General features: G+C 41.3%; 1 protein-coding gene across 1 annotated transcript in view; it reads right to left on the bottom strand.

Moving 5' to 3' along the window:
• Positions 1-4,753: 4,753 nt before the first annotated feature.
• Positions 4,754-12,933, bottom strand: part of grm5b (glutamate receptor, metabotropic 5b) — a 953,934-nt gene continuing 945,754 nt past the window's right edge. The window contains exon 8 of the mRNA XM_085998803.1: positions 4,754-12,196. Within this exon, the coding sequence (XP_085854929.1) occupies positions 11,377-12,196 (820 nt within the window). The 3' untranslated portion in view covers positions 4,754-11,376. The remainder of the gene's footprint in view (positions 12,197-12,933) is intronic.

Genomic DNA, 12,933 nt, shown 5'->3' with positions numbered 1-12,933 from the left:
GAGCACTCACCATGTTTTCCGTACCCTGGCGAGTTATCTCCTCCATGGAGGTTGCCAACCTTTCCATGGTGATGCGTTCATGCGCCAATGACTCCACAAAGGCTCTGCTCGTGGTTGCTATGGACTCCTCCATTCGCTCCACACTCGCAGCGACCCTGGAGACAAAACCTGCCAGAGACTCCTGCACCTGTGCATGGAGACCCATCACCTCATCTCTTGCGGATGGACCCAGAGGCAGAGGGTCAACATGCAGTGCAGCTGAGCTGAGCTGGCAGAGTCCTGCGCCCTCCGACGAGGACTCTCCACTGCTGTCCCTGTCTCCAGAATCTGCTGAGGCTCACTTGTGAGCTGTGAAGCACCAGGTGACAACACTACTCTATGTCCCGAAGGTCCCCCCGAGGTGTGAGTGTATGCGCTGGTGCTGCGTGTGCTTACTTCTGCTGATGCTGCGCCCTCAGAGGTTGGAGCTTCCTCTGAGGAGTCTGGCTGCACAGCCTCTTCCTCCTCCACAGTGGGGACGGGGGCTCTGGATGGTCCTGTGGGGGAGTAGAGGAAGGAGTTAGAGATGTAATGCCAAGGTTACATGCACATTCGAGTTGACATCTGCTGACACCTGCATCCATGCAGCCTTGGTCTCAGTGGGAGGCCTCTTCCTGCCTGACCTAGGGAAGAGGACCTCCCTGTGGGCCCTAACCTCATCCAATAATGCCTGCTGTGAAGCTTTGTCGAATTTGGAGGCAGCTCGCGGTCTGGCACTGGCCACAGCTGCTGCAGGCTCCTCTGCCATCCTGTATGGTTCATTTGGAAGCCTTCAGAGGATGCAGTGCCTGCTATGGACCTTGAAAGCACCACGAATGATGACATCATACTGTGGGGCTTTCTGACATGAATTGGACAATTAGCAAGGCTGCCCACATGCTAGGAATTAATTGGCCACTTGAGGGAAAATTGCGTGGAGCTGGCTGACACATTTTTTTGTGTGTCAAAAACCCCACATTCGGGGAAACCTGACCATTTCCCACACAAGCCAAAAATCGGGGCCTTGGGCAGGATTTTCATTGGGCTGTGGAGGCAGGATTGGAGACATGTGGGGGGTTAAAATCCCAAAATCAGGGGGCACGAACCCATCCCGCCCTCAACCCGCCTCCATGCCGGTTTCAAAGGAGGCGGGTACCCGACCCGCACTGGGACCCGCCTCCCCGAGGCGGGAAGGGGATTAGTGCCAATTAACTGCCTGTTAATTGGCACTAATCCCCTTCCTGCCTCGGGGAGGTGGGTCTCAGTGCGGGTCGGGTACCCGCCTCCTTTGAAACCGGCATGGAGGCGGGTTAACAGGCAGTTTTTAGCCTAATCCCTATTTTCATTCTTGAAGTGTGGGATTCCCGATGGCTCCAAACCACGCCAAGTTAGCGAAGCGGGTCGTCGGGCTGAAGGGCTTGGAGGGGTCGAGATGTCCGGTGTTCAGGTGAGTGATGGGTGCATGAGTGCAGAGGTAAGTGTGTTTGGTGTGTTTAAAAAGTTTTACTTACCTTTACAGCCTTCCTTCCTTCAGGTCTCGGGAGCCCCTCATCTCACTAGCACAGAAAGCAGAATGGCCACGATCTGTCAAAAATTGCAGCATTCAGATTTCTGTTCCGGAGAGATCTCTAAATCATCCTGAGAGGAAGGAATTAACTTGGAGTACAGATTGTCAGTGTTTGACAGCTTCAAACAGCTGTCAAACGCTGATATTTCATCTGTCAAAAGGTCTTGACAGATGAAACATCAATCTGTGACGTCACGTGTTGCCGGGTGGCCCTTAATTGGCCTGCTGAGCCCGCTGGGTGGGCTCAACAAGGTCAATCAAGTCAAAATCAAGTGGGTTGGCTACAACTTGATGGAGGCGGGACTACAACCCCGAGATTTATAGTCCCGCCTCCTACCTGCCACCTCAATGAAAATCCAGCCCTTTGACTCTATGACTTAAGCATGAGCTGCACAATTATGTGCACAATTCAGATACTACATTCCCCTGTTGTCTGAGGATTTCAGTGAGCTCGTGATGTGACTGAACTCCTCCGTAAAGCATTTTTATGTTTTGGAGCTAGACAACTCGAGAATAGATATTGAGATTGACAACATAGGGGATGATTCACACTGGTGGATATTGTGCTTAATATATCGGCACACCCTCACGTTCATATTATTTCACATGCTCTCATAGTTCTCCAACTTGTAATGATAGTGTATTTGATATATGTAACCCATGTAGTAAGACTTTGATGCACAAGACAATTGTGTACTCATGCCTATGACTAACCAGCACTAACAACTTAATTGCGCACAGCAAAAGAGAAGATCTGAAGCAACGTAAAGGAGACCCAGGCGAGGTAAGATCAGGAAAGATAGAAGAAACAGAGGAAAATCCCAGGCGGGGCAGAATTGGAACACCGGAACAGTGAATTGAATTTGAGTAAGGGGTCGGAGCTTGCTCCTTCCCCTCAAAGGAGTGGACTGTAAGAAAGGGGAAAATCTTCATTTCGAGTCTCCCTACTAATGCCCAAGTTGAAAGAGCAATAAGAACTAGCTAGAATAGTCAAAAGTAAGTTGTGAGAAGTCAATAAGGATATTTCCTTCTCAAATAAGGGAATTGTAAGAAATAGGTATTTTAAATAGGGTTTTAATTCTTAAAGAACAGAGAAATAAACTGAAGAAATGCAGCAGGGAATGGATGGCAGGAATATCAGCAAGGTCAGATAACAAGCACAAAAGACAAATGGCCGAGGCCAGGACACGGAAGTGATGAGGGAGTCATAAAATACAAGACAACATGAACTAGAACGTCATAAAATGTTCTAAAAGAATCATAACAAGATCTTTAGAACAAAGATAAGGAGGAAAATGACCTCATGAGGCTGGGAGGGGGCTGTCAGAGATACCCTCTCCCTTGTAATTGAACAATGGGATGGGTAAAAATGCTTGACACCAGGCAATCACCAGCCCATCGAAATAAAGTATAAAAACAGACAACCGAGAGAGGAAAACAGACAGCTGGGGCGAAGGCTTTCTCCAGGTGGAAATCAATGCTGGCTTATGCCTAACACCTTGATCAAGTTTAGCCTCTGAGGTGGATCCATGCTGGTTCATAGCCTAACAGCTCAAGGGACAATCTAACAGAAGTGACTACTGCTGCTGGCTGCAGAGATCCGCTGACTCAAGACGTCCATGCTGTCTCATCGGGCATCTAACTGTCTGTCCGTCCATCCGTCTGATCGTGCCATTCTGCTTCGGGAGTCGTAGATTGCTGTCTACTGTCACGGGTTGTATACCTATTATAATTATCTTAACCACATTTAATATCTGATTATGCTTTGAACTGTAGCTCTTTAATAAAATACCTTAAAACTCCTAGGACCCTTTGGGTATCTGTGTGTGACCTGTGATCCAAATCTTACACAATGTTAATGTCGATTGTTATTGCATTGCAATGAAGGCCGATTTGCATAGTGGGGATTCTTGTCTGATGACAGACTTAAACTTGAAGGACAATGCTCAGTCAATAACACAAAATGCATGGCAGTGCCTATAATAAATCAGAGAAAAACAGGCCTAGATCTGTCTAATAGCAATAGTCAGCTGCTGTCAGACCAAATCTAACAGAAAAATCTGCAATGAATTTATAATTATATTAATGAGTAAACCAAAACAGCTACATTTTAAACATGGAAATAACATCAACATTTTTTATGTCTTATGCTAAGCAAGACCTGAGCTCCCCCACAATGTCAGGCTCTATTAAGCTAGTAATATGATGCCAAGTTTTTGTGACACAACGCACTCCTGTCAGACCATAAAGTTCTTCAAAAGAATCTCATTAAAATGCTACATCATGTGAGTTATTGACCATGTGACAGGTGCAGGAGGCCACAAAACCAGAGCTTGATTTTACATGCATTCCCTGTGTTTGTTTGTGGTTTCACATTTCCTACAATAGAATAAAACTAGGACATACAGCATTAACTTTATTTAGTAGAATCATCTGTGTAAATATATATTTCAGGAAGTTTATTTTGAACTTGCAGTTTCTTTGTTGGGTTTCATTCCTCGGGCATTCTAGTAATGCCATGAAAGGGAAGGAATGAATCACTAAATGTACACTGAACCTGTTTAATCTTTAGGATGATCAGTCCAAATGGGGAACAAACCATTTTTAAATGGAACTTCATATTGATTATAGAAAAGGGCCATGCGTCCTGAAGTTAAATCGATAGCAAGAAAAGCTTTATAGAGTTGCGATTGAATTAATAATACGTTGCCTTTCATAGATTTTGAAACATCCATTGGTTGATCTCTTTTGGTTTCAATATTTTACATGAATGCTCTGAGGGATGTATTTATTTTTAAAAGAACCCAACATGAAAGATCAAGGCCAATAGTGCAGAACATTATCAATAGAGAGAATAAAAGAGCTGAGATAAATCAAGAAGAAACATACGAAGATATAGGTCTACAGGAACTGGTCAGGGCAGTGGCATTAGTTTCAGGTTTCTCTGGTAAGAGCCAGCACAGACACATTCGAGCTGTTATGGCCTCCTTCTGTGCTGTAAACATTATGGTTCTATGGAGTAGCCTATTGCTAGACTCAGTGGTGCATGTGTACAGATACCTATCAGTCACAATCTGGCAGCTTGGCAATGCCAGGATTTCCCAAAGTACTACCAATCGGTCCAGTGTCTATGATAGTGATGGCGGAACTACCCTAGATAATCCAAGAAGCCTGTTTATTTTTATTGAGACAAATTGACTGTTATAGGATCATTAACATTTTATTTTTAACTGCTGGGATATTATGCAACCTTCATTTACAGCATAGGCTCTGCTTTATAAATAAGAATTATTATTAAATCTCATAGAAGCCATGATGGACTGAAAGGAAAGTAAAATTTAAATTGAGATTGCAGAAGCCATTACTTTTCAAAAGTGTACAAGTATCACGGCACTATTAATGACATCCCATCAATAAAAGTGAAAATATGCATCATATAAGACTGGGTGACACAGAGACAAATGGCAGTGCTTGCATCTCAAGGTAAGAATTATATTCCACACTATAAGACTTGCATCAATGAAAAACATGTTTCTATAATATAGTTTTAATATTCAAAAAAGTCATTGTATCATACATAAACACTTCACATGTTTTAACAGGAGAAAACAATTTACTGACAAACAGCAACATGTGCCACTAGAAATGGTTGAAATAATTTACCTATCTTTTTGCATTTACAAAGCTAAACGAGTTTGCTGGAAAAAACGGCAGCACATAGTACCAAAAATGTATCAAGTTCCACAGCAATAAGATTATTTTACATTCTACATAACAAAATTAATACTGTACTGGCATTTAGGACAGACTAAATAAACTTCTAGTTTCTCAGCATATACCTACTGATTCATTTCAAACAATTATTGATAATCTTGATTATATTCATTACCACAAAGGATAAAATGGACCATGAATCATTCCCACAGTGATAAAATATATTATATTAGTCAGGCAGTGTTTTGTAGCATTCCAAAGTATCAAAGTCATGCCAGTTTGTTCTTAATATAATGGCACATCCAGCACGTTCAGATTCCATCAGGCTATAAATAAGCAGAAAGGATTTTGGACCAAATGAGACAGAGGTAGCACAATAAGAGTATGTAGGTAAAATGTTTACCAAAAAGAAACCCTAAGATTTTTTTGCTTACCACCTCACTTTTTGCATTTCAGCTGCTCAAGAAACTAGAAAATAATGCAGTCTGCCCATTTGACTAAAGAGATCGAAAGTTCACAACTAACTGAAAACAACGTATCAAAGATAAGTAACAAAAAGTAGAAGCACTTGAAGCCCACAATAAATTCTTAAAATTGGCACTGTTATGCTTGTTTTTTTTAAAAACAACAATCAAAAAAATTACCAGCGTTAGAGAAACATGGCGATCGCCATTTGCAAATACCAACTGCTGCCTTCAGTTAAAGTGGTTACATAACACATTCCACATCTATTTGATCAATAGCAGCAAAATATTACATGTGCCCATGAAAATAATGCCTGCACAACATTACTGAGGCTGTTGCTAAGGTAAATGTAACAGTGATAATGTTCATTAAAGGAAGAAGCAAAGTTAACTGTGCCAGTAATATTTCTTCATTTAGTGAACCATCTCTGGAATTCACCTTAGGAACTACATGTGTCCATGATCTCTATTCACTGTTAACAATACAAGAATATATGTTAATCCTTGCATTTTATACATTATAGTATGTAAACTAGACAATATATTAATATTGATGTATTACACAATAATGAACTCAAAGATGTTGTATTTTAGATTTTTAGATTTAAAGTTATCACAAAACATACAGGATTTTATTGTGTCAGAACCTGTACTGATATTAGTTTTGCGTTCATTATTGCTTTAATCTAATACACCTTGTCACAGTTTTGCACTTTTAAAACATCAATAATCAATTTAAACACAAATAAAATGGGGCTGCACTCTTTGCAGATATGCCCCCAGTTTGTCATCAACAGTATAATATGTTTTCAGTAGTACAAGTTATCCAATGTCTTCACCTGTGAACTTCTGGAAATGTAAACTTTCTGCTCTACTGATGCCTGTGTAGTCAAACTTTATAATGAATTAGAAGGTGTGCAATAGTACAGGTTGTTCTTAACCATTGTTCAACTCTAGCTAACCTATTTAAGAATTCAGTCTTTGTGAACTTCCAAGAGCAATAATGTGTTCCCATATTTATATACAAGGTATTATTGGAATCTTTGTAACCATTGAATTATGATGAAGTTAGCTATGTAAGAGGAGCAAATTATTCAGCAATGTGTAATACGTGAACCCTTTATTTTATTAATTAGATTTTGAAGAGGGTATAACATTATTTTTGATTTTAAGTGCAGAAGGATCTCAGCACACGTAGAGGTACAATGAACCTTCAGTGTCAAAAGGCTGCATTACCAATGAGTATCCTGTTACTGCAGCCAGGATCTGAGTGATCTTTTGTGACTGAACAACGTTATAGAGTGTGCTATACTTTACACTGAAGAACTTTAGAAAATCACTTGGAACATGCTGTGCTAAACTCATTCAAGAATGCACACCATCACAATTCATTATTGTTCATGAGTATTTACCAGTTTCTTTGTTATTATATAAGGACTCAGCACCACATAGAGTTCACAGACATAATGGGGTTATTTCTGTTGATGTATGTGGGCAGGGCCATCATTACGATATCATCTTGCCCAGCAACAGATCAAGCAACTGGCAAGAAACATCATTATGTGAGAAGCACAGAAACAAAAGAAGAAAAAGTTGAAAAGGTTTCTGTGTTTGTTCCTCTCCCCCAAGCCAAGGTGGCTTGCTTAGAAGTACAATAATGTTTGCATGGAGCACCAGACTAATGCACTGTACTCAGATGGACTTGGGGAATCCAGAAGGCCATTTGATAGTTAGCAAAAGGAGTGTGGCCCCAGCAGACTCTAGAAAATGTAAATTTATGGAAGATGAAAAATAATCAACAGTAATTGCAAGCATATTAACAGAAATTATGTATAGATCAGTCTTTTATAGCACTAATATAGATTTTATGGGAGAAATATAACAGCCGTCTGCTTAATGTAGAATAGCATGTGCTAAATAGAAGGTGCTAATCTATGTCTCTGCCACAGAAACTTTGAAACAGTATTAAGATAGTCTCATCCTTCAACAGCTTGCAACAAAATGTAATGTACTTAAGTTAGCAGAACTGAAGCAGAGGTTTATGATGAAACAGAAACTCTTACATATAATAAACAAAGCAAAAAACTGCAGGTGCCGGAAATCTTAGTCAAAAATAGAAGCCACTGTAAATTCTCAGCAGGGCAGATATTGGGGGTGAAATTCGTCTCCTTTGTGCCTGCCGTTAGCACCTCCAGGGGGCGCAAAGGGGTTATCACCGGGGGGGGGGCGCAAAAAAGCATCTCCCACGAAATTTGGCAGGGCGTTGATGAGGCGCTACCCGATAACACCGCGCCCCCGCCGGTAGCACCCCGGGTCACTGCGCTTCCAGCAATGACGTCATCGGCATGCGTGGCAACCCCTTAGCACCCCACTATGCCCCCTTACCGCCCCGTGGCAGAAATTCGGCTGCGTCCTGCGAGGCTGCTGCAGACGGTGTCAGCGCCAGCCTCGCGAGTTACGAGCCAGGCTGACCTCAGCTCATGGAGCAGTAGTTAAAGGGGAGGTGCAGCCGCGACCCGCGGCGCCATTTTCTTTTTTGGACATCCTCCAGATCGGCCCTCCGTGGTGTGCCGTGGCGTGGTCCTGGCCACCATCGTGCAGCCGGCACCATGTCTTGGCGCCGAGCTGCTGCCAGGGCACCACGTCGCCCTGGTGGCCTAGTTGGGGCCATCGGAGGCCCTGCAGAGTGTGCAGCAGCCCTCCCCTTTAACTGAAGGGGAGTGGCATTGAAACGCGGCAGCGCTCTGCGGAGCCTCGCTGCCGATCGCGCCCCGACATCGCCTTGGTTACCACCCCACCAGGAAGTGGAGCATCCGACATTGCGCTCCACTTCCTGGGCAGGGCGGTAAGGCAAATTTTGCGGCCGGGGTGAGACTTCCTCGCCGGGCGCAGGATGTCTCGCCTCACCAGCGTTACCGCCCTGAAATGGGGTGCTACCGAATTTCGCGGCCTCTAGAATCCCTGGAGAGAGATGACTTAACATTTCGGGTACGGACATCTCTTCAAAACTTGTTGATGTTTTGAAGAAGGGTTGACACCCGAGACATTATAGATCAATTCTCTCCACGGACGCTGCCTGACCTGCTGACTAATACCAGCATTTGGTGTTTTTGTTTCTTACCTGTTAACAGTTGCCCAGGATATCCATAAAATCCTATAGCCCAACTGTCTATTTTCTATTTGAAGTTATACATGGGACTAGTAACCGCTTTCTCTGCTGAGTCAACAGTTAAACCATTTAAAGTTACAGAACAGTTCAATGTCAACCCTAGGGGCTGAGTGGCCTGCTCCTGCTCCTATTTCTTATGTTCTTAAGAACTTATTTAATTGTATTGCCTTCACCAGGTTAATCCCTCATTTAAAAAGAAAACAGACTGAGTGAGCACACATATTATGAAGGCAAATGGTTTAAGATGTTTGAAGAAAGTTACTCAAGGACTTTAAAACTGTGATGGTCAAGATGTCATCATCCTGGATCTGGGCAAATTACAGTAAAACTGTAACTGCACATTTGCAACAAAACCATAATCATACCTATCTTTTTAATATACCTTGTTTCAACCAAACTACAGTCCCCAATAAAATGAAATACTAAACAAACTGCCAAAGATTTTTTTTGCATTGTTTGGAATTTGTTGATATTATGCTATATCCATATACCATGTCATTTCACTATGTACCAACACATGTGCATACTAATTCATGCACACTCATATAAACCTCTGAACGTGTATCTCAGTGTATACTGCCCTTCAACTAATATGAATATTCATGTTTATCATTGAAGCTCAAGGCTTTTTTGCATTATTTAAAACATTTACATGTGACATGGGAGTAATTTGAAGCTGCAGTATCCCTTTTGTTGGCACTGTTTATGGACTGATTACGAAGCCATTAAAATGTATTCTAATTATAATCAGACATTTTTAAGAGCATTTTCCTTTTCACTACAGAATGGCTTGTTTGTATTTTTCAGTTCAAAACATAAGCTGAGTTTCACAAAATGCACTGTCTGATAACTGGGTTTTCACTCAACTACCAAAAATTAGAAGAATACATTTGTGTTATACTAGCAACCAATCATATCTGCTCAGAACACATATCTAAAAGTAATTTGTTGACAAATTTCCTCATATATTCTCCATACAGCACTAATTACATGTAACCCACATTCTAAGTGATTGCTTTGATGATTTTTTTCTTCTGACTCTCCACCACAATATGATAAAGCTAAAATTACAATAACAATATAAAATGGATAAAATATTAGAAGTTACTGGTCAATTACAGTTACACGAACACTAGAAATCTTACTCCAATACAGTCATGTACTAATATTAAAATGCAAATGAGCTATTAAAAGACTATATGACACCTATATTCAATAATGATGCACATTATTCACAATGCGGTTGAATTAGTTAGATGATTTCCTCAGACAAGTAGCTAGCCCAGTCTACTCACTCTAGTGGAATTACCAATATAAACAGATCAAATAAAGGTGGGATAAGAATAGCTGCATTTTTCAAGCAATGTCCTTAAATTAATATATAATAATAATTCAAGCAATGATAAAATTCAGCCATGTTAATGATATAATAATCTGAGTACCCATGTGATACTTCTTTCTTAGGGTTTTTAAGTAAACATGTATTGTTGGTGTCATGTTCAGTTAAACTTACTAAACAATAATGAATATGATATGATCGTGTAATCAAATTCATCCACACAATTGGGCACAAGCTATAAGAACCCATAACATCACAAAGGATGATTAGATCTCAGTGATTCATAAAATTGTTGAAATATTCCAGATATAAGAAATGGAGTAAAACATATCCCATTGCTGAGCAATGGAAAAACTGTGATTTCCACTAAAAGTCTTGATGTTACTTATATAAATGTTATTTTGACAGTTAACTGTAGTGTATGAGCCAAGTATAAGGGATACTGCAACTTAAACATTCCACTCCGAATGCAAAATGATATGTTTCATATAATGTATCTACATGTGTCTTTTCCAGCTATTTACGTGTTGGTCATATATATATATCTTCCCTTCCTATGGATCGCCCCACTTCTTTCATACAAAAATGGAAGTCCTTTTGGTCCTGGATCCTATGATCCTCATCCAACAAATTTACATTCATTTTTGGTCTCAACCTTTTGAGAAGTTATGCAGTTTCACATCAGGGAGATAGGAAATAACAATCTTTGTAACAGATTGCTAAAGTCTTGACGTTAACTTTACCTGCAATCATGTCTTTTCTTAAATAGTTGTCATTGTGAGCAATGCACTTGGCAATTAACACCATCTAACCAAGTCATCCTCTTCCCAGCCCTCTATCTAAATACAAGTAAATTTCCATGTGAAAAGAACCCACAAGGTTTAAGGCCACTAGCAGACAGTTTTCTACCATAAAGTTGTTCTCAAACTGCTTGTGGAATTCATTTGATTCCAACATTCAGAGTAATCCCATCTTCAACTATGCAGAATCTATGCCAGTATTTGTTGACATGAATAAAACAAATTATGTTTGGGTAAAAATTGATGAAAGTTTGCAGATTTCTTATTAGATTCAGCTCATCTTTAGATCAACATACATTATACATTCACAGAGATGAAGAGCTTTGAGTATAGTCACGCAGAACAAGAGTGTCGTATCTAGGGGATGATGGGATGCAAAGTGCTGATTCTGACACAGGAGAGTTGGGCGAACCACTCCCTGAATCAACAGAGTCTCTGAAAGGCGAGGGAGGAGTAAGAGCTACAAGCTCCTCAAAGTCGGTTTTAACCACGGAAGTCTCAGAAGTGCCATCTTTGACACTCGTATTTGAAACACCACTTGCAGACTGTGATCGACCATTCACCTCGATAGCTGGGAGAGGCTGGATATCCGCAAACGTTGTGATGGGTGTAGGCAGCTGTATCTCCTTAGGAAGCAGGTATGCTGGACAGATGGGAGATGCTCCTATGACCCCTGAAGGAGCTGATGAAAGCATCATGGAATTCAGCTCACTGATGTTGGCGGTGAAACGGTTCACCACACTGCTGATCTGCTCCATCAGAGAACCTTGGGAAGAGCTGCTTCTCTGGACACGCTCAGACTGGAATGAGGGCATGTCATTCTCTGCTCGGCTGACAGATCCAGCCCTGTGGCTCACAATACTGATGGGTGAAGGTGTCTGCGGTACATACTGGACTGGATAGTGCTCCTCTGCCTCAGAAACATCATACAGACCTTTGATATTTGTTTCTGGATAGCTGTGGCTGCTGTGCCGATTCTCAGAGCTCTTGGAGAAAGGTTTGATGAGAGCAGATTGTTTTGAGGTATTATCCTTCTTCTTTATGTGGACGGAAAGCCTCTTCCACAGGTGGTGACCTCGAGAAGTGCGCTCATTCTGAGCCCAGGTTACAGATTTTCCATTTGAGCTGGAAATGGGTTCAAAAGATAAAAAAGAGTTTTAGTGATGTAATATAGGGCATCCTCAGAACATTTTTTACACAATAAATCAGGGGTCTGCTGCATTTTGTTTTAAGTCTTCCCTGAATAAGCAGGGGTTAACTTTTCTCCTTTTAATCACAATGTAAAAGGTTTCTGTACCTTCAATTCACCCAACATAATGACGTAGTATTTACAGTAAAGAAACAGGCCATTTGGCCCAACAGGTCCATGCCGGTGTTTAAGCTCCACACGAGCCTCCTCCCACCCTTCTTCATCCAGTCCCATCAACATATCCTTGTATTCCTTTATCCCTCATGTACTTACCAGCTCCCCTTAAATGCATCCATGCTAGTCGTCTCAACTACTCCTTGTGGTAGCGAGATCCACATTCTAACCACTCTCTGAGTAAAGAAGTTTCTCCTCAATTCCCGATTGGATTTATTAGTGACTATCTTATATTTATGGCCCCTAGTTCTGGTCTCCCCCACAAGTGGAAACATCTTCTCTATGTCTACCCTATCAAACCCTTTCATAATCTTGAAGACCTCTATCAGGTCGCCCCTCAGTCTTCTCTTTTCTAGAGAAAAGAGCCCCAGCCTGTTCAATCTTTCCCGATAGGTATAACCTCTCAGTTCTGGTATCATTTTAGTAAATCATTTTTGCACTTTCTCCAGTGCCTCTATATTGTTTTTATAACATGGAGACCAGAACTGTTCACAGTACT

The sequence above is a fragment of the Somniosus microcephalus genome, chromosome 10, assembly GCF_052327205.1.
Source record: "Somniosus microcephalus isolate GS21.2 chromosome 10, FLI_Smic_1.0, whole genome shotgun sequence".
Lineage (NCBI taxonomy): Eukaryota > Metazoa > Chordata > Chondrichthyes > Squaliformes > Somniosidae > Somniosus > Somniosus microcephalus.
The sequence above is the reverse complement of the archived record's forward strand: the minus strand, read 5'-3'. Positions and strand labels throughout refer to the sequence as shown.